This window comes from Salvelinus fontinalis, chromosome 25, assembly GCF_029448725.1.
Source record: "Salvelinus fontinalis isolate EN_2023a chromosome 25, ASM2944872v1, whole genome shotgun sequence".
In the NCBI taxonomy this organism is placed as follows: Eukaryota; Metazoa; Chordata; class Actinopteri; order Salmoniformes; family Salmonidae; genus Salvelinus; species Salvelinus fontinalis.
In genome coordinates, this window is record NC_074689.1 from 31,126,631 (window position 1) to 31,149,346 (window position 22,716).

Genomic DNA, 22,716 nt, shown 5'->3' on the forward strand with positions numbered 1-22,716 from the left:
TCTACACACAATACCCCATAATGACAAAGCAAAAATAGGTTTTTAGAATTTTTTGCTAATAAAAAAATACTTAAATATAACATTTACATAAGTACTCAGTATTTTGTTGAAAAACCTTTGGCAGTGAATACAGCCTAGAGTCTTCTTGGGTATGACTCTACAAGCTTGGCACACCTGTATTTGGGGAATTTCTCCCATTCTTCTCTGCAGATCCTCTCAAGCTCTGTCAGGTGGAATGGGGAGCGTTGCTGCACATCTATTTTCAGGTCTCCAGAGATGTTTAATCAGGTTCAAGTCTGGGCTCTGGCTGGGCCACTCAAGGACATTCAGAGACTTGTTCCAAAGCCATTCCTGCGTTGTCTTGACCCTGTGCTTAGGGTCGTTGTCCTGATGGAAGGTGAATGTTCTCCCCAGTCTGATGTTCTTAGAGCTCTGGAGCAAGTTTTCATCAAGGATCTCTCTGTACTTTGCTCCATTCATCTTTGCCTCGATCCTGACTAGTCTCCCAATCCCTGCCGCTGAAAAACATCCCCACAGCATGATTCTGCCATCACCATGCTTCATCCTAGGGATGGTGCCAGGTTTCCTCCACATGTGACGCTTGGCATTCAGGCCAAAGAGTAAAATCTTGGTTTCATCCATTGGTGTAAAATACTTAAGTAAAAATACTTTAAAGTAGTACTTAAGTCGTTTTTTGGGGTATCTTTACTTTACTTTACTATTTATATTTTTCACAACTTTTACTTCACTACATTCCTGAAGAAAATTATGTACTTTTACTCCATACATTTTACCTGACACCCAAACGTACTCGTCACATTTTGAATGCTTAGCAGGACAGGAAAATGGTCTAATTCACACACTTATCAAGAGAACATCCCTGGTCATCCCTACTGCCTCTGATCTGGCGGACTCACTAAAGACATGCTTCGTACAGTAAATTGTGTCTGAGTGTTGGAGCTTGAGTGTTTTGAGTGTTTTGATACTTAAGTATATTTTAGCGATGACATTTACTTTGATACTTAAGTATATTTAAAACCAAATACTTTTAGACTTTTACTCAAGTCGTTTTTTACTGGGTGACTTTCACTTTTACTTGAGTCATTTTCTATTAAGGTATCTTTACTTTTACTCAAGTATGACAATTGTGTACTTTTTCCACCACTGGTTTCATCAGACCAGAGAATCTTGTTTCTCATGGTATGAGAGTCTTTAGGTGCCTTTTGGCAAACTCCAAACGGCCTGTCATGTGTCTTTTACTAAGGAGTGGCTTCCGTCTGGCCACTCTACCATAAAGGCCTGATTGGTGAAGTGCTGCAGAGATGGTTGTCCTTCTGCAAGGTGCTCCCATCTCCACAGAGGAACTCCGATGGTCCCTCTGACACGCCCGTCAGAGGGACCATCGGGTTCTTGGTCACCTCCCTGATAAAGGCCATTCTCCCCCAATTGCTCAGTTTTGCCAGGCGGCCGGCTCTAAGAAGAGTCTTGGTGGTTCCAAACTTCTTCCATTTAAGAATGATAGAGGCCACTGTGTTCTTGGGGACCTTCAATGCTGCAGAAATGTTTTGGTACCCTTTCCCAGATCTGTGCCTCGACACAATCCTGTCTCGAAGCTCTACGGATAATTCCTTCAACCTCATGGCTTGGTTTTTGCTCTGACATGCACTGTCAACTGTGGGATCTTATATAGACAGGTGTGCCCCTTTCCAAATCATGTCCAATCAATTGAATTTACCACAAGTGGACTCCAATCAAGTTGTAGAAACATCTCAAAGTGTCAAGGGGTCTGAATACTTTCCGAAGGCACTGTATATAGTGTATTCTAGCAATGGCTCATCCTCTATAACTACTGATGTACACACCTTTTCTATTCATATACTGTCCATACTGTCTATACACTCCATTCACATACATATATATTTATTTATATTCTGGTCTCTGATATGTATTTATATTCCGGACTCTGACATGTATTTATATTCCGGACTCTTACATTTATTTATATTCTGGACTCTGACATTTATTTATATTCTGGACTCTGATATTGCTCGTTCTGATATGTCTTAATCTCTTGTTATTTCTTTCTTCTTCTTTCTTAAAAATGTTGTTTTTTACATTCGGATTATGTGTCTATTGTTTTGTATTGCTAGTAATTGCTGCACTGTTGGAGCTAGAATCATAAGCATTTCACTGCACCTGCGATAACATCTGCAAAGCTGTGAACACGACCAATAAACTTTGATTTGATTTGATTTGAACCATGAATAGAAGTATTCTAATATCGTCTAACCAACCAGGAACTAGATGACAATGTAATTTTTATGTTTCTTGTCAGCTTGGTTTCTACTGGTTGAAGAGGTTTACAGTCCTTTGTTGACCCCAAATCACCACAATATCCTTTTGAAGACCCTGTCACCTGGGCAGTGTTCATTGGGCACCAAACGTATGTAAACGGAGTGAAACAGGGAGGGACTACCTAGACTTGTCTCTCTTCTCTCTTTTCTCTCTTTTCTCTCTTCTCTTGGAGGACCTTAGCCCTAGGACCATGCCTCAGGACAACCTGTCCTGAAGACTCCTTGCTGTCCCCAGTCCACCTGCTGTCCCCAGTCCACCCCAGTCCACCTGCTGCTGCTCCAGTTTCAACTGTTCTGCCTGCGGCTATGGAACACTGACCTGTTCACCGGACATGCTACCTTGTCCCGGACCTGCTGTTTTTGGCGCTCTCTCTCTACTGCACCTGCTGCCTCTAACTCTGAATTATCGGCTATGAAAAGCCAACTGACATTTACTCCTGAGGTGCTGACCTGTTTCACCTTCTACAACCAAGGTGATTATTATTATTATTATTATTTGACCCTGCTGGTCATCTATAAATGTTTGAACATCTTGGCCATGTACTGTTATAATCTTCACCCGGCACAGCCAGAAGAGGACTGGCCACCCCTCAGAGCCTGGTTCCTCTCTAGGTTTCTTCCTAGGTTCCTGCCTTTCTAGGGAGTTTTTCCTAGCCACTACATCTGCATTGCTTGCTGCTTGGGGTTTTAGGCTGGGTTTCTGTACAGCACTTTGTGACATTGGCTGATGTAAAAAGGGCTTTATAAATTCATTGGATTGATTGATTGACTTGTCCAATAAGAAACACTCATTTTGCTTTTCATTTCTGTTTTCAAATGTTTTCCGTTGCGTGTCTTAATGACCACAACTCTGAATAAATATGAAACCTATGTTGCCTATGCTGACACTGTCCTGATATTAAGGGAAAAAACACTGACAAAAACGTTTCCAAGTTTGAGGATAATAGCAGGGGCGCAACTTTGGTTTTAGAAGTGGGTGGGACATAATATATATATATATTTTTTTTTATCCAGTCGGATAAACACTCCAAACAGCCTACCCGACCACTCGGAGGCGTCCAGATGGTCCTAAAGCACACAGTTGCCTCGTTTCGCATCACATTCCAAAGATAAAACTGAGGGGTACACAAAAATGCAATTTCAGAATGTGGGGGGCTCGTCCCCAGTGAAAGTTGCGCCCCTGGACAGTAGGATATAAGAGTGAGGAGCGGGAAGGAGGAGGAGGAGGAGAGAGAGCGAGAGAGAGAGAGAGAAAGAGAGAGAGAGAGAGAGAGAGAGAGAGAGAGAGAGAGAGAGAGAGAGAGAGAGAGAGAGAGAGAGAGAGAGAGAGAGAGAGAGAGAGAGAGAGAGAGAGAGAGAGAGAGAGGCAATGTAAGCATGTTTCCCATGCCAATAAAGCCCCTTAAATTGAATTCAACCCTGTTAAAGGATCCAAATTGTTTGGAGTGCTCAAGTGCTTTGAGACCTGACCTGTACTGCAGTGTGGCTGTCTGTCCTACTAAAGGCTATGCCCAGAGGCCATCACACAGTCTGTGATGAAACAACCTTGGGATTTGTCACAACAGTAGCAGTAGAACCGCAGTTAATCATTGACCTGTTGCTAGTTGGTGTGTCATTGTGTGAGGTTGTTGCTGCATTTGTGTGGTTGGGTGGATCATGAGTCACTAAAATGGCGGGTAAATGAGGCTGGGCTGGGGCATAGAGATAGATAGAAGACTCTAGTGCCCAAAAGGGCAGTGCCATTGAGGACCAGGGGTTGGAACCGGTTCAGGGAACAGAACAGAAAAATAACCGACTTTTTAGAGGAACGGAAACAGAAACGCGAAAAAAAAGTGATCCCTAGTGTTCAAGGAACAGAACAGTTATTTTCAAATCCTGAGAACCGGTTAATAACAATCTTTTAAGTTCAGAGCAATTTTTTCAGTCCCACAAAAAATCCCATCAAAGCTCCTATGCAAAGCACTCACTCTGTCACTCAGTGTCTGCCTGCCAGCTTTTTCTAGGCTAGTTAAGGATACTATTAGCAATCATGTTTCACATTGGATTTATTAACTACAAAAAGGTAAGACGTGTTTTGAATTCTGGTGCCGCTGCACACACAAGCTTGTTATTAGCTCTGGTCCAGGGTGTTGAGCCAGCGTTCAGACATTCAATGTTCCTCCATATTAGCCACTCCCCTGTAGATAACTAGACAATTATATACTATGTAATTCAGTGAAGTAGGAATGATAGGCCTACTACTAATAACCTAAACACTTCAATCCAAGCCTCCTCCATGTCTACCCCTGTCTCTCGCTCTCTCCCCACTCGCAAAATTTCAGTCTCAACGCACACCTTACACTTGTCCATCCATTAAGCACGTAAACAATTAGCTAGCCCGGTGTAGTGATACTGATGGTTTGTTGAGGACTATCAGCATTTTGAAATAGTCAACTGGGTGGGACTTCCTATGGCTTAAGGAAGGATCACATAATTCTATTCAGGTTGTCAAGAGGGATCAGCCAATGAATTATACTCATGAGCAAACATTCCATATCTGCAGGTGGCAGTAAATCGCAGAGCTTGGCTTTATACCGGTTCAAACAAAACACTCCAGGGGGCAGTATGCATCCTTTCAGTTTGTTTACCAACTCATAGAAGTAGTAGAAAAAGAAAATGGACTACTTCAAAATGTAGATGGATTCAGTGGAGCTCCACATGCTCTAACGCAGGGTTTCCCAAAGAGATTAGGAAACCCTACTCTAACAGATGCCATAATGGGACAGATAGAATGTTGTGTCCTTTAACTGTCTCTATGGGCTGGGGTGAGACAGTCCAACATTGGGCAGAGCTGTATGGATGGTTGCTATGGCTTCACACCTGTTATTGAGGATGCTTTCCAGTTGCCACCTTTCAGACAAACACGAGAGCCACACAAAGTTCCTCAGACGCAGGCAGTCCATACATTACCAGTGTATTCACAATTCATTTTCAATCAGAACAAGCAAATTCTTTCCAAATGGGTTACTTTATTCAGACTGAGGTGTTTATATGAGGGTATTTTATTCAGAATGAGCTCTTGTGAATTTTATTTTATGTTTTTTTCAGTGACTCCTAGCACTGAAACACAGACTCCTTTCTCTGATAGTGACCCAAGCCATCTTCTGCTTGGAAAGTCCACACAGTGAGTGAAGCATTTGACAAAGAGAAAAGGAGTCTACAAAGACAATAAAAAGTTGAAAACATGGAAACAATAATATTGTATTGCCTATAACAATGTATCCAAATTCACATGTACAATCACCAAAAGCGACAATGTATCAACATCCAGCTAAAATAGCATCACTGTCCAATTTGACCACAGAGCACCGTTACTGATAAATAACACAGTGACATTGATGTAACAGGATACATTAATGGGTTCACAAATTGTTATGTCAACAATAAAACCAACAAGGAACTTCTCACATTTGGCATGGAGAATTATCTATTTGTACTGTCTCACACTGAAAAGAGCAGGCCCTCTAGTGGACCAGACTGGAAACTGCTGATGTATGCCTACTCAGTCAGGACATTTTTGCTTTTGAAGTGTTTATTTTAAGTAAGAGTTTCATTTTGGAATCATCAGTAGTCAGAAGAACGTTAAGAAGCCTAATTTGTTTGTTGTTTGTTGAAATATGTAGCAAGGGATTCAGAGTACCTGCAGAGCAAATAACAAATAACTAATTTACAAGAATTTACAAGAATCTTTAGACTGACATTATGCACTTTCACAAAACATGGATTTCTAATTTGAATTATGATGCAGGTCGGTTTTCATCAAATGGTTTAGTTTTGTACGTGGTTTTGATTTGTACATGGGCCAGTTTCCCGGACACAGATTAAGTGTAACGATCCTCTTCGTCTGATGAAGAGTAGTCAAGATCGGACCAAAACGCAGCGCGGTAAGTGCCCATGTTAATTTATTATAACAGAACACGAAACAAAATAACAAAGATAGACCAACACAAAACAGTTCTTTCTGGTGCAGATACAAAGACAGAAAACAACTACCCACAAACCACAGGTGGGAAAAGGCTACCTAAGTATGGTTCTCAATCAGAGACAACGATAGACAGCTGCCTCTGATTGAGAACCACACCCGGCCAAACACACAGAAAAAGAAAACATAGAACACACAACATAGAATGCCCACCCCAACTCACGCCCTGACCAAACCAAAAATAGAGACATAAAAAGGATCTCTAAGGTCAGGGCGTTATATTAAGCTTCGTTTTAGACTAAGAATAAGCATGTTTAAGATAGATTCTTCATTCAAAGTAGTTTTAAATCTAGTACTAGGCTTAATCTGTGTCCAATAATTCTATATGTTTATAGAATGACAAATCTAAAGTAAAACAGCTAATATCTCAGTACATTGTTCGTTATTTCAGTAGCATTCACCACACTATCCAAAAACTATTGACCAAATATGGCCAAATTGATTTATTATTCTCCTCTCATCCCTTATGTAATCTAATTCATATTAAACCTTTGTCTCCCCTATCTTTTATGAAAGTGACATTGAAGCAGGCAATGTGGTAACCGTATTGGTTCACCAAAACAACATGCACATCATGTTGACCCTGGAGAGGAGAGCAGAGGAAGAATAAATTCATAATATAAACTTCAAAAGGATGAGTCCAAATATACACTTCACAATATCAGATGCAATCATTATCAAATAACAATTGCACACAAGTTTACCAGTGGTAAATTGTCCAGATTCTTCATAATCAATCAATTACGCAAATAAACACACACACAATTTTAAAGTTTAAGAAACACATCCAAGTGAACCAAAGTTGTATATTAGTCATCAATCTATTCAATGTATCATTCATTTTTGCACACCATTGTGCTAGAGTGCACCCTGCTAATGCATTCTGTTAATGCGTCCCGTCTATCTATGCTGTCCATGTTTTCAACAGTATAGCTTACATTTTAGCATAAGGCCTATATGCCCTCTAACAAATGTGTATATGGATCAACAAAACATAACCTACACATACAGTCCCTTTAGAAAGTATTCACACCTCCTGACCTTTTCCACATTTTGTTGTGTTACAGCCTGAATTTTAAGTGGATTAAATGTAGATGTTTTTGTCACTAGCTTACACACAATACCCCATAATGTAAAAGTGGAATTATGTTTTTGAGCCAATCAGTTGTGTTGTGACAAGGTAGGGGTGGTATACAGAAGATAACCCTATTTGCTAAAAGACCAAGTCCATATTGTGGAAAGAACAGCTCAAATAACCAAAGAGAAACGACATGAAGGTCAGTCAATGCGGAAACATTTCAGGAACTTTGAACGTTTCTTCAAGTGCAGTTGCAAAAACTATCAAGCGCAATGATGAAACTGGCTCTCATGAGGACTGCCACAGGAAAGGAAAACCCAAAGTTACCTCTGCTGCAGAGGATAAGTTCATTAGAGTTAACTGCACCTCAGATTGCAGCCTAAATAAATGCTTCACAGAGTTCAAGTAACAGACACATCTCAACATCAACTGTTCATAGGAGACTGCATGAATCAGGCTTTTGTGGTCGAATTGCTGCAAATAAACCACGACTAAAGGAGACCAATAAGAAGAAGAGACTTGCTTGGGCCAAGAAACACGAGCAATGGACATTAGACCGGTGGAAATCTGTTCTTTGGTCTGATGAGTCCAAATTAGACATTTTTGGTCCCAAACGCTGTGTCTTTATAAGACGCAGAGCAGGTGAACGGATGATCTCTGCATGTGTGGTTCCCACTGTGAAGAATGGAGGAGGTGGTGTGATGGTGTGGGGGTGCTTTGCTGGTGACACTGTCAGTGATTTATTTAGAATTCAAGGCACACTTCACCAGCATGGCTACCAAAGCATCCCATCTGGTTTGTGCTTGATGGGACTATCATCTATTTTTCAACAGGACAATGACCAAAAACACACCTCCAGGCTGTGTAAAGGCTATTTGACCAAAAAGGAGAGTGATAGAGTGCTGCATCAGATGAACTGGCCTCCACAATCACCCGACCTCAACCCAATTGAGATGGTTTTGGATGAGTTGGACCGCAGAGTGAAGGAAAAGTAGCCAAGAAGTGCTCAGTATATGTGGGAACTCCTTCAAGACTGTTGGAAAAGCATTCCAGGTGAAGCTGGTTGAGAGAATGCCAAGCGTGTGCAAAGCTGTCATCAAAGTAAAGGGTGGCTAATTTCAAGAATCTAAAATCTAAAATATATTTTGATTTGTTTAACACTTCTTTGCTTACTACATGATTCTATATGTGTTATTTCACAGTTTCGATGTCTTCACTATTATTCTACAATGTAGAAAATAGTACAAATAAAGAAAAACCCTTGAATGAGTAGCTGTGTCCAAACTTTTGACTGGTACTGTATCTGTAAGGTCCCTCAGTCGAGCAATTAATTTAAAATACAGATTCAACCACAAAGACCAGAGATGTTTTCCAATGCCTCGCAAAGAAGGGCACCTATTGGTAGATGGATAAAAAAATTAAAAAGCAGACATTGAATATCCTGTTGAGCATGGTGAAGTTATTAATTACACTTTGGAAGGAGTATCAATATACCCAGCCACTACAAAAATACAGGCGTACTTCTTAACTCAGTTGGCGGAGAGGAAGGAAACCGCTCAAGGATTTCACCATGAGTCCAATGGTGACTTTTAAACAGTAACAGAGTTTAATAGCTGTGATAGTAGAAAACTGAGGATGGATCAACAATATCGTAGTTACTTCACAATACTAACCTAATTGACAGAGTGAAAAGAAGGAAGCCTGTAACAGAATAAAAATATTCCAAAACATGCATCCTGTTTGCAACAAGGCACTAAAGCAATACTGCAAAAAATGTGGCAACGCAATTAACGTTTTGTCCTGAATACAAAGTGTCATGTTTGGGGCAAATCCAACAACACAAGAAAATCTGGAATAAGTCAAGGGGTATGAATACTTTCTGAAGGCACTGTCCCCCTCTACTCTGTAACACAATGTGCATTTAATGCAAGAGAGACTTAAGATGTTATTTTTAGGTTGAGTTTTTCTTGACATGGGGCTTAATTCAATCAAACCCGCATTTCTGTATTTACACCATAGTGTTTTCCCCCATGGTCAAATAAACTCACAGACTGGACTATATAAAAACCTACAACTACAGTACTACCATGCAGTGAAGTTTGTAAACATAGTGAGTTACTACATATGGTAGTTACTGGGTATGATCGAATTCCAGCCCTGATCTGCTATTAGTACCACACGTACCTCCTTTCTTCCGGGAGCAGAAGGTGAAGCAGGGGAAATCGGGCAGGCACAGGGGCTCGTCATGGGATAACGGAGCCACCACTCCTGTGAGCACATTAGCAGACAGGTATAGCTCCTCAATAGACTGCCCTGTGGGAGAGGGATACACAGAGAGGGCAAACACTCACTTCCTGCCGGGGAAAAATTGTGTGACTCAACCTAGTTTTAATTTAGGATCATTGTAGCTTTCACAAAGCATCAATGTAGCAGGTGGGGTGAATTTGCCAAAAGTAATTAATTTACCTTGATTTCTGCCTTAAATCAACAATAGGATTTCAAGGCTTATTGGCTTATTCAGTGTCCATGCTGACAATGCAATTACATACCATTTACCAACCTAAATTGAATGATGATGATCTGGCGTCTTTTCCCTATGGGTGGATGCAGTTGAATTGATATTTTTCCTACAGTATTCTTCAGGGCAATATGTTTGAAAACATACACTCATACCCGGCCGGTAAGCACTGTTTGTTGACGATGTGGAATGTTTCAACCTCATCTTTTACAGTGAGAGAGGGAATTATGATGTCAGTTCTATTCATTTAATCTCTACATTTCATATTGATGTGTTCCATTAAGTTAGGGTCAATGTTATGGTCGGTGTAAGGGAGCTATAACACCAATGGCTTTGTTTGGAAGGGAAGTGCAAACACTCAACAAAGGGAAGGCCAGAGAAATATTGAACTCACGAAGCAGAAGTGACACTCTCAAATTGCCCTTGTAGGATGGTGGCATGGGAGGGCATGTGTTAACACTGATGCCAATGTCCTGTAAAGGGTCTGGAAAAAACAAACAGAAACATTAGAGCAACTTAAGACATTTTTTACTTTTTCTTATGAGAAGAAGAAATTAATTAATCCATAAAATGAAACTGACATGACTATCACAGTACAGCAATTTGATAAAAAATACAGTGCCTTCAGAAAGTATTCCCACCCCTTGACTTAATTATTTTTTTATTGTGTTACAAAGTGGGATTAAAATGAATTGAATTGTCATTTTTTGTCAGCATTCTACACAAAATACTCTAACTTCAAAGTGGAAGAAAAGTTCTAACATTTGTAAGGCACTGCATCTCAGTGATTGATGCGTCACTACAGACCCTGGTTCGATTCCAGACTGTATCACAACATAAGATGGTGCACAATTGGCCCAGCATTGTTAGGGTTTGGCCGGGGTAGGCCGTCGTTGTAAATAAGAATTTCTTCTTAACTGACTTGCCTAGTTAAATAAAAAAATAAAATTTTTATGTTGTCAAAACTGTGCCACTGTCTTCTTGGTAAGCAACTAAATTTGGCCTTGTGTTTTAGGTTATTGTCTTGCTGAAAGGTGAATTAATCTTCCAGTGTATGGTGGAAAGCAGACTGAATCAAGTTTTCCTCTAGGATTTTGCCTGTGCTTAGCTCAATTCCATTTATTTTATGTCCTGAAAACCCCCCCAGTCCTTAACGATTACAACCATACCCATAACATGAAGCAGCCACCACTATGCTTGAAAATAATGAGAGTAGTTCTAAGTAATGTGTTGTATTGGATTTGCCCCAAACATAACACTTTGTATTCAGGAAAAAACAGTGTTTTTTTCAGTATTACTTTAGTACCTTGTTGCAAACAGGATGCATGTTTTGGAATATTTTTTATTCTGTACAGACTTCCTTCTTTTCACTCTGTCATTTAGTTTAGTATTGTGAAGTAACTACAATGTTGTTGATCCATCCTCAGTTTTCTCCTGTCACAGCCATTAAACTGTGCAACCATACAAAGTGAGTCGCTGCAACTTATTATGTGACTTGTTAAGCACATTTTCACTCCTGAACTTATTTAGGCTTGCCACTACAAAGGGGTTGAATACTTATTGACTCAAGACATTTCAGCTTTTCATTTTTAATTCATTTGTAAAATAAAAAATAAAATAAATAATCTAAAAACATAATTCCACTTTGACATTATGGGGTATTGTGTGTAGGCCACAAAAAAAAAATCCCTTACAATTTTAAATGCAGGATGTAACACAACAAAATGTGGAAAAAAGTCAAGGGGTGTGAATACTTTCTGAAGGCACTGTAGCCCCACTGTGGTAGTGCTACAGCTCTACTCAGCGTCAAGGAATCAAAACATGTGCAGTTCAATAATACATTCTTGGTAGGCAGTCGTCGTTAACATTAACTCACTCTTTGCCTCACCACTGTAATGTTTGCTTCCTTGCCACTGGGCACAAACTGGTTGACTCAGTGTTGTTTCCAACATGGAGTAGACGTTGAATTGACGTCTGTGCCCAGTGTTTTTGTACTGTCGTATTATCACATAGTGAGTTGCTTTGCAAATGAAAAGGAATACTTTTTTTTTAACTCACCACAGCTGGCTGCGATAGAACATCTGCAGTTTGTCCGTGTTGCAAATAGTGTGGACAGGTCATTGGACCTCCTGAACTAACCCCCTCTGGGGCCAGTAGGCCAGCAGGATAGATAGAACCAAGAGCAGAGCTTGGTGAGGCATAGTTCCTTCCATACACTCTTTGGATCTTGTCAGGACTTAAGACCAGGCTCTCACTGGGTGACTGATCTTTGCTCTCCGCAAAGCAAGAGGAAGTAACCAGCATGCCAGACTTCCCCAATTTCAGTGTGTGTGTGTGCGTGTGTGCGTGTGTGTGTGCGTGCGTGCGTGTGTGCGTGCGTGCGTGTGCGAGAAAGATAATGAGTGTGAGACACAGACACACAGACAGAGAGAGAGAGAGAGAGAGAGAGAGAGAGAGAGAGAGAGAGAGAGAGAGAGCAATGTTAACATATGTTTCCCATGTGAATAAAGCCCTTACATTGAAATTGAATTGAGAGAGAGGGGGATAGGGAGAGAGAGAGAGAAAGAGCAAGAGGGAAAGAGGGAAAGACAGAAAGAGAGAGAGAGCCACCCTCTTCAACATATATATCAACAAATTGCCGAGGGCACTAGAACAGTCTGCAGCACCCGGCCTCACCCTACTAGAATCTGAAGTCAAATGCCTACTGTTTGCTGATGATCCGGTGTTTCTGTCCCCAACCAAGGAGTGCCTACAGCAGCACCTAGATCTTCTGCACAGATTCTGTCAGACCTGGGCCCTGACAGTAAATCTCAGTAAGACAAAAATAATGGTGTTCCAAAAAAGGTCCAGTTCCCAGGACCACGAATAAAAATTCCATCTAGACATCGTTGCCCTAAAGCACACAAAAAACTGTTCATACCTCGGCCTAAACATCAGCACCACAGGTAACTTCCACAAAGCTGTGAATGATCTGAGAGACAAGGCAAGATGGGCCTTCTATGCCATCAAAAGGAACGAAAAATTCAACATACCAATTAGGATCTGACTAAAAATACTTAAATCAGTTATAGAACACATTGCCCTTTATGGTTGTGAGGTCTGAGGTTCGCTCACCAACCAAGAATTCACAAAATGGGACAAACACCAAATGGAGACTCTGCATGCAGAATTTTGCAAAAATATCCTCCGTATACAACGTAGAACACCAAATAAAGCATTCAGAGCAGAATCAGGCCGAAACCCGCTAATAAAAGAGCCGTTAAATTCTACAACCACCTAAAAGGAAACAATTCCCAAACCTTCCATAACAAAGCCATCACCTATAGATAAATAAACCCAGAGAAGAGCCTCCTAAGCAAGCTGGTCCTGGGGCTCTGTTCACAAACACAAACAGACACCACAGAGCCCCAGGACAGCAACACAATTAGACCCAACCAAATCATGAGAAAGCAAAAAGATAATTACTTGACACATTGGAAAGAATTTACAAAACAACTGAGCATGACTAGAATGCTATTTGGCCCTAAACAGAGAGTACACAGTGGCAGAATACCTGACCACTGTGACAGAGCCAAACATAAGGAAAGCTTTGACTATGTACAGACTCAGTGAGCATAGCCTTGCTATTGAGAAAGGCTGCCAAAGGCAGACCTGGCTCTCAAGAGAAGACAGGCTATGTGCATACTGCCCAAAAAATGAGGTGGAAACTGAGCTGCACTTCCTAACCTCGAAGCCAAATGTATGACTGTATTAGAGACACATATTTCCCTCAGATTACACAGATCCACAAAGAATTTGAAAACAAATCCAATGTTGATAAACTCATATCTATTGGGTGAAATACCACAGTGTGCAATCACAGCAGCAATATTTGTGACCTGTTACCACAAGAAAAGGGCAACCAGTGAAGAACAAACACTATTGTAAATACAACCTATATTTATGTTTATTTATTTTCCCTTTTGTACTTTAACTATTTGCACATCATTACAACACTGTATATAGACATAATATGACATTTGCAATGTATTTATTATTTTGGAACTTTTGTAAGTGTAATGTTTACTGTTAATTTTGTATTGTTTATTTCACTAAGTGTTTATTATCTATTTCACTTACTTTGACAATGTAAACATATGATTCCCATGCCAAAAAAGCCCTTAAATTGAAATTAAATTGAGAGAGAGAGAGAGAGAGAGAGAGAGAGAGAGAGAGAGAGAGAGAGAGAGAGAGAGAGAGAGAGAGAGAGAGAGAGAGAGAGAGAATGTGACTAATTTCACTTCTCTGTTCTCTGATATCAATGGTTCTCTATTGGCATAGACAACTACCATTATGAGCTTGTACAGAATACACATAATAGAAATACTCCTTTGACTGATCTGATTGATTATATAGCATCTTATAGCATATAGCATGAAAAATGACTCACCTAACATGTACTGACTTTCTAATTATTGAACATACAATGCACTATACTGCATTTGCACGCTCTCTGCTAACGTCTTTCATTTTCACGTTCTCTGCTAAAGTCTTTTATTTGCACGCTCTCTGCTAGTCTTTCTAAAAGTTGGTCAACAATATAACATAGACTCTAATACAATTTGCAGTTGCAAGTTTACCAAATATTTCTTAAGTTTAGAATGGGAGTACACCACATATAAATTCCTTAACCTGATTTTGAGAAATGGAGGAAATTGAAAATGTTTTCGAACAGCAGTCAATATGCACAAATGTCTTGCTGTGTAGTACATGGTTACAACTTAGTTGGGCGCAATGATTGGCAGCACGAGAGACAGCGAGAGACAGCCAAACCAAAGATTTGTATAACTAACCCAAGATAGACCAGAGCCTGTCGTTTCCAATGGAAGCAAATTAATCATGGCGTGCAAAACAAGCAAGGAGGTGGGCAGAGCCAGTGAGCTAGTGAGATCCTATTGGCGCGTTCTAGCATTTATTTGCATTTTTCCGCTAGGGAACGCCTACTCTGAATTGCGCGTGTGTGATAACTCAATTCGCCCTTGCACTCCTTCTAAACAATGCATTTTTTTTTTTACTTTGGCAAAGTCTACACAACGCAGTCAACTGTGTGTTTTACAGATTTTAGTTTTGGAAACAGAAAACTGTATGGAGATCAAATGTTTAATCGATGAGTAAATTTGCAGAATGTCGCCAAAATCCATCTCACTCCATCTTCTCCCACTTTTGGCCACTACAATTGCTCTCATCACCATATTTGGTAGTGAGCGGAAACAGCAACCGGATGCTTCATATTTATACATCCGGTGAAATTTCTGGCTCATTGTTCTATCTGTGGCCAAGGGATACCACAGAGAGCGCACTTGGTTCGTGCCCGTTCTTCGCTTCTTGTTGTTGTGAGCTTGGTAAATTAAGGGACTACGATGAAACTGATATTTCTATTGGAATACTAACAACAGTCGCTGCTGGTAATACTGGGGTGGTGGTAAACACACCGGGAACAGTGTATTGATGTCTCCAAACACGGCATGAGGCTTTCGGTGGAATACCGCTGAACTCAGACGGATGGACTACTCACACCCCTCCACCGGACCTGTCCTCATCTATCCCCAGCTATGGAACCTCACAAACTGGCTGCCATACAGTCTTGATGTCGGTACGGATGTCAGTTTGCCATTCTGGTATTCGGTCGCTGTGTCTTCCAGAGGCAGGTGATGAGTCAGTTCGTCTCCAGCTCTGTATGGACCCCGTCTCATGTTACTGGACACTAGCGGAACAACAGGTCCGAGTGTGGTAAGACAGCACGATGTTTTCGTTATTACCAAGCAGGCAGGCAGGCATGGATGCACAGAAGGTTTTGCCATTACACTATTACATTACCCCTGGGCTCATGCTTAATTTTGACAGGCATTCGTTGAACTGTCAGTTCTTTGAAACAGATAATTTATAGTAAAACAAATAGTTGAACTACATTCTTGTCATCAAACATTCCCGCTAGGTTTACATAGGCTGTACATTACTGCTATGCTGTCCAATCTCTTCCAAAAACAGCTCCAACATGACATCAGTACAAGAACTACAGTCATTATACTACCAGGGAACAAACACTGGTTGACGGGCTATTTCAGTGTGATAAAATGAGCTTAACTTTTCTTCTCTCATGTCTTCCAGTCCATTGCAGAGTTTGACCTGAGGTCGCTACACTGAGGTGAAGTGGCAAGATGCCACGAGCTGAGTTTGGCCATGCCCCCTCATGACCACATCAGCTTCAACTTCCACTGCCAGCAGGAGGCACAGGAGTGGGCCACCGTGGTGATGTCATCACTCAGAGAGGCACATAGGGGTCAGGCACCACCTACAGTGGCAAGAAAAAGTATGTGAACCCTTTGGAATTACCTGGATTTCTGCATAAATTGGTCATCAAATTTGATCTGATCTTCATCTATGTCATGACAATAGACAAACAGTGTGCTTAAACTAATAACACACAAATTCTTGTATTCTTCTTGTCTATGTTGAATACCTCATTTAAACATTCAGCGTGTAGGTTGGAAAAAGTATGTGAACCCCTAAGCTAATTGCTTCTCCAAAAGCTAATTGGAGTCAGCTAACCTGGAGTCCAATCAATTAGATGAGATTGGAGATGTTGGTTAGAGCGGCCTTTCCCTATGAAAAACACTCACAAAATTTGAGTTTACTATTCACAAGAAGCATTGCCTGATGTGAACCATGCCTCGAACAAAAGAGATCTCAGAAGACCTAAGATTAAGAATTGTTGACTTGCATAAAGCTGGAAAGTGTTACAAAAGTATCTCTAAAAGCCTTGATGTTCATCAGTCCACGTTAAGACAAATTGTCTATAAATTGAGAAAGTTCAGCACTGTTGCTACTCTCCCTAGGATTGGCCGTCCTGCAAAGATGACTGCAAGAGCACAGTGCAGAATGCTCAATGAGGTTAAGAAGAATCCTAGTGTCAGCTAAAGACTTACAGAAATCTATGGAACATGCTAACATCTCTGTTGACGAGTCTATGATATATAAAACATTAAACAAGAATTGTGTTTATGGGAGGACACCACGGAAGAAGCCACTGCTGTCCAAAAAACATTGCTGCACGTCTGAAGTTTGCAAAAGAGCCCCCAAATGGTTCACAGCGTTAACTGCAAAATATTCTGTGGACAGATGAAACTACAGTTGCATTGTTTGGAAAGAACACACAACACTATGTTTGGAGAAAAAAAGGCACAGCACATCACAACCTCATCCCAACTGTAAAGTATGGTGGAGGAAGAATCATGGTTTGGGGCTGCTTTGCTGCCTCAGGGCCTGGACAGCTTGCTATCATCAACGGAAAAATGAATTCCCAAATTTGTCGACTTTTTGCAGGAGAATGTTAGGCTATCTGTCCCCCAATTGAAGCTCAACAGAAGTTGGGTGATGCAACAGGACAACGACCCAAAACAGAGAAGTAAATCAACAACAGAATGGCTTCAACAGAAGAAAATACGCTTTCTGGAGTGGCCCAGTCCTAGTCCTCACTTCAACCCGATTGAGATGCTGTGGCGTGACCTCAAGAGAGCAGTTCACACCAGACATCCCAAGAATATTGCTTAAAAAACTTCTTATGGCTGCAGGGGCAGTATTGAGTAGCTTGGATGAAAGGTGCCCAGAGGTGCCCATAGTAAACTGCCTGCTCCTCAGTCCCAGTTGCTAATATATGCATATTATTATTCGTATTGGATAGAAAACACTCTGAAGTTTCTAAAACTGTTTGAATGATGTCTGTGAGTATAACAGAACTCATATGGCAGGCAAAAACCTGAGAAAAAATCTAAACAGGAAGTGGGAATTCTGAGGTTGGTCGATTTTCAACCAAGACCCTATTGAATACACAGTGGGATATGGATGAGTTTGCACTTCCTACGGCTTCCACTAGATGTTAACAGTCTGTAAAACCTTGTCTGATGCCTCTACTGTGAAGTGGGCCGAAGGAGACAGGAATTAGTCAGGTCTGCCATCAGGTGACCATGCTCTGACCATGCGCGTTCACATGAGAGAGGGCTCTGTTCCATCGCACATCTGAAGTCAATGTAATTCTCCGGTTGGAACGTTACTAAAGATTTATGTTAAAAACATTCTAAAGATTGATTCAATACATCGTTTGACATGTTTCTACTGACTGTTACGGAACTTTTTGACATTTCGTCTGCTTTTACGCGCTTCCTGACTTTGGATTTGTTTACCAAACACGCTAACAAAAATAGCTATTTGGATATAAATGATGGACATTACCGAACAAAACAAACATTTATTGTGGAAGTGTGAGTCCTGGGAGTGCATTCCGACGACGATCAGTAAAGGTAAGTGAAGATTTCTAATGCTTTTTATGAGTTTTGTCGACTGCACAATTTGGCGGGTAACTGTATGGCTAGCTTTTGTGGCTGAACGCTGTTCTCATATTATTGAATATTGTGCTTTTGGTGTAAAGCTTTTTAAAATCTGACACAACGGTTGCATTAAGAACAAGTGTATCTTTAATTCTATGTAAAACATGTATCTTTCATCAAAGTTTATGATGAGTATTTATGTTATTTGACGTGGCTCTCTGCAATTTCTCCGGATATTTTGGAGGCATTTCTGAACATGGCGCCAATGTAAACTGAGGTTTTTGGATATAAATATTAACTTTATTGAACAAAACATATATGTATTGTGTAACATGAAGTCCTATGAGTGTCATCTGATGAAGATCATCAAAGGTTAGTGATTAATTTTATCTCTATTTCTGCTTTATGTGACTCCTGTCTTTGGCTGGAAAAATGTTTGTCTGTGATTTTAAGGTGACCTAACATAATCGTTTGTGGTGCTTTCGCTGTAAAGACTATTTGAAATCGGACACTTTGGTGGGATTAACAACAAGATTACCTTTAAAATGGTATAAGGTATATATGTATGTTTGAGGAATTTTAATTATGAGATTTCTGTTTGAATTTGGAGCCCTGCACTTTCACTGGCTGTTGTCATATCATCCCGTTAACGGGATTGCAGCCATAAGAAGAAACAGTTTTGTAAAGAGGAATGGTCCAAAATTCCTCCTGACCATTGATTGTGCAGGTCTGATCTGCAAACCTCGTTTGGTTGAGGTTATTGCTGCAATAGGAGGGTCAACCAATTATTTAATTCTAGGGTTCACATACTTTTCCCACCCTGCAATGTAAATATGTACATGGTGTGTTCAAATAAGACATGAAAATGTATAATTGTTTGTGTGTTATTAGTTTAAGCAGACTGTGTTTGTCTATTGTTGTGACCTAGATGAAGATCAGATCAATTTTATCACCAATTTATGCAGAAATCCAGTCATTTCCAAAGGGTTCACATACTTTTTCTTGCCACTGTATCTCTATTCTCTCTAACCTGTTTGTCCACTGAATTCTCTTCCTAGCCTTCCTGTGTTCTAATAACCCGAGTCCTCTCTCTCCTCCTCTCCTGACCCCTCAGTGGCAGCCAGCCCTCCCACCGAGGACAAACAGCTGCCTCTGGAGGCCTTAGATGTCCAGCTCCAGTGCCTTCCCACGCACAGGTAGCCCTACACAATATGGTTGCATTATGGGCAATTCCACATGAACGGAATTAAGCTGAGAATCAGATTTTTCACTTTAAAATGTATGCCAAACAAAAACCTATGATTGCAAAGTTAAACTATACAACTCTATATGATGGAACAAAAAGCACTGCCCGTCATTCTGTTACCAAACTTTGCATCTGTACTGTTCTTCAAGTAAATGCGTCTTTGTAACATTTTCTGTGGAAATTGTTAAAAGCAGTCCTTGTACATATTGTATAGTTTGTTTGACTTTTCAGTCATTGGTTTTCGTTTGGCATACATTTTAAAGTGAAAAATCGGAGTGTAAGCATACTTTCAAATTGCCCTTGTGCTTCATGTGAATACTTAATAGCGGTTGTGTGTACAGTAGTGGATAGGCCTAGTTTCTACCCTTTTCAATGGCTCACTGTCCCTGCCTCTTGGTTTCTTCCTTGTGTCCACTGGTCTGTGGAGGAGATGTGTGCTGACCTGACCAGGGTCATCGAGGCTGGTGACATCCAGGCGGCCTCCATCTACGCTGCCGCCCTAGCTCATCAGCAGGGAGGGCTGAAGATACAGCCCTCTGAGAGGAGCTACGCAGACACAGAGGTTAGGTGAGAGGGTTAAGAGCACTAGAGCTACTGGGTAGAAGAAGAGAAAGTTATTGAATAATTCAGAATATAACTTTGTAGGACAGGAAATGCATATTTTAGGAGTTTATGACGATTGTATCTTTCTGTGAAAGCTTGGCTGTAGTGGTCGAGGATTCTTCATCTTCCTGTTGTGTCACGGTGAAAGTCCTCCCCCACACAACCATTGCAATACTCAAGCAGCAGGTCAGTCTGAACAGCTTAAACAATATATATTTATTTTTTTAAAGTTTGAATTTAAATTCAGTTCTCTGTAAAATGTATTTAGCTATAAAATAGTTTTAACATGATGTTAACCTTTCTGTCAGCGTTTATTTGTCTTTCTGTCTGTCCCTCTGTCTCCTAGATATTCCTGGAGTATGGCTTCCATCCGCGGGTGCAGCGCTGGGTCATCGGCCACTGTCTGTGTGCCGAGCAGCGCTCTCTGGCATCATATGGGGTGCGCAGGGATGGAGACACGGCCTTCCTGTACCTCCTCTCCGCCCGCCTCACATGGCAGCTGCTCCAGCAGGACCAGGAGAGTACCCTCCTCACCCGCGCTCCCCCACCTCACATGGCAGCTGCTCCAGCAGGACCAGGAGAGTACCCTCCTCACCCGCGCTCCCCCACCTCACGGGCCCCCCAGCAACTGCCCCACATCCCAGGACTGGAGGGGTTACAGCACCCTGCCACTCAGACTGAGCCACAGCAGCAAGGGTGAGACTGCTAAACACAAACAAGCATACACCACTGACATAAGGACCCATTGTTGGCACCCTCCTGTCCAAGCGTTGTTCCTGTCCCTGTAGGTTCAAATGGAACAGGGCCAAATGGAGCAGGGGCAGAGAGGCTGAACATCAGTGAAATCAAAGACCTCATCAACCTGGAGATGCCACAACTCAATGATGCACTTAGTCCCAAGAAAATAAATCAGGCCCTCAGGTACACACAAGCTCTGTACAATACCCCTTGGTAATAATTGAGTAACTATTTGACTCAGCTAAATGGATTTCACCCTCAACATAACTGATACATACCTAGATGCTGTAAGTTGACATACAGTAGATATCCATCTACACACCTGCAAAGACACTCTTGCTGTGTGTCTCAGGGTTGGGCCTGCCCCTCTTGTACGTACATAAACAAGCCCACGCTGCCTGGCTGTGAGATCTGCAGTACAGACCGTCCAGAGAGTTCTACTGTTCCTGGGAGCCAGAAACCAGACACTCTGTAGCTCCACCGCATACAGCAGGAGGAAGAATCCGTCCAACAGTACCAGCAGGTAGAATGGTTTTAAGCTCAGACAGATCTACACTCCCTCACTCATGTACGTAAACACATTAAAATAGTGCTGATGCAAGCTGTCAGACCGTGCCGACAGGACAGGTAGGACTCTCTGATGTAGACACACACATGCACACTCTTGCACGTACACAGTTGAAAGTTAATGACTGTGTAGTTTAATAGTTTATTAAGGGAAAGTGGGGCTTAGTAGGATAATGTAAGAGTTGAGATGACATGGGAAGGTAGGATGGGCTCTCGAAGGCTGACTCTTCTTTTCTCTCTCTGTATTTTTAAAGCAGAAAGAGAGAAGAGAGCTGGGGGGCGCGGGTGCTCAAAACGGCTCCCTCCTGGAAAACTTGGACCAGGACTACTGACTCGCACGCTCCACGTATCATCACAGAAAGAGACTGGCTAGCACGCTCCACGTATCATCACAGAAAGAGACTGGCTCGCTCCACGTATCATCACAGAAAGAGACTGACTAGCACGCTCCACGCATCATCACAAAAAAGAGACTCGCACGCTCCACGCATCATCACAGAAAGAGACTCGCACGCTCCACGTATCATCACAGAAAGAGACTGACTGACTCGCACGCTCCACGCATCATCACAGAAAGAGACTCGCACGCTCCACGTATCATCACAGAAAGAGACTCGCACGCTCCACGTATCATCACAGAAAGAGACTCGCACGCTCCACGCATCATCACAGAAAGAGACTCGCACGCTCCACGCATCATCACAGAAAGAGACTGGCTCGCACGCTCCACGCATCATCACAGAAAGAGACTGACTGACTCGCACGCTCCACGCATCATCACAGAAAGAGACTCGCACGCTCCACGTATCATCACAGAAAGAGACTCGCACGCTCCACGTATCATCACAGAAAGAGACTCGCACGCTCCACGTATCATCACAGAAAGAGACTCGCACGCTCCACGCATCATCACAGAAAGAGACTCGCACGCTCCACGTATCATCACAGAAAGAGACTCGCACGCTCCACGTATCATCACAGAAAGAGACTCGCACGCTCCACGCATCATCACAGAAAGAGACTCGCTCGCACGCTCCACGCATCATCACAGAAAGAGACTGGCTCGCTTGCTCCACGCATCATCAAAGAAAGAGACTGGCTAGCACGCTCCACGTATCATCACAGAAAGAGACTGACTGACTCGCACGCTCCACGTATCATCACAGAAAGAGACTCGCATGCTCCACGTATCATCACAGAAAGAGACTCGCACGCTCCACGTATCATC

The 22,716-nt window shown here is 41.7% G+C and overlaps 2 protein-coding genes and 1 long non-coding RNA gene across 3 annotated transcripts; 2 read left to right on the plus strand and 1 right to left on the minus strand.

Annotated features, from left to right (window-relative positions):
* Positions 1-5,610: 5,610 nt before the first annotated feature.
* On the minus strand, positions 5,611-12,369 carry ly86 (lymphocyte antigen 86). Its single transcript, XM_055882264.1, is given in 4 exon segments — positions 5,611-6,999; positions 9,638-9,766; positions 10,366-10,455; positions 12,040-12,369. Coding segments are annotated over 4 exon segments (510 nt in total). The 5' UTR covers positions 12,185-12,369; the 3' UTR covers positions 5,611-6,853.
* Positions 12,370-14,228: 1,859 nt separating this feature from the next.
* LOC129823108 (uncharacterized) lies at positions 14,229-19,937 on the plus strand. Its single transcript, XR_008754571.1, has 3 exons — positions 14,229-15,740; positions 16,119-16,320; positions 19,449-19,937. It is a non-coding gene; the product is annotated as an uncharacterized LOC129823108 (long non-coding RNA).
* A 73-nt stretch (positions 19,938-20,010) lies between these two features.
* On the plus strand, positions 20,011-21,092 carry LOC129823338 (ranBP-type and C3HC4-type zinc finger-containing protein 1-like). Its single transcript, XM_055882265.1, has 3 exons — positions 20,011-20,147; positions 20,279-20,369; positions 20,530-21,092. The coding sequence occupies exons 1-3, from the start codon at positions 20,011-20,013 to the stop codon at positions 20,881-20,883; spliced, it is 582 nt and encodes a 193-aa protein (XP_055738240.1). The 3' UTR covers positions 20,884-21,092.
* The last annotated feature ends 1,624 nt before the right edge of the window (positions 21,093-22,716 follow it).

Excerpts from the sequence above, each read along its gene's own strand:
- LOC129823338 (XM_055882265.1), top strand. The coding sequence starts at position 20,011 with ATGTGTGCTGACCTGACCAGGGTCATCGAGGCTGGTGACATCCAGGCG. Across the intron at positions 20,148-20,278 it reads TACGCAGACACAGAGGTTAG|CTTGGCTGTAGTGGTCGAGG; the intron begins GTGAGAGGGTTA and ends TTTCTGTGAAAG. Across the intron at positions 20,370-20,529 it reads TTGCAATACTCAAGCAGCAG|ATATTCCTGGAGTATGGCTT; the intron begins GTCAGTCTGAAC and ends TCTGTCTCCTAG.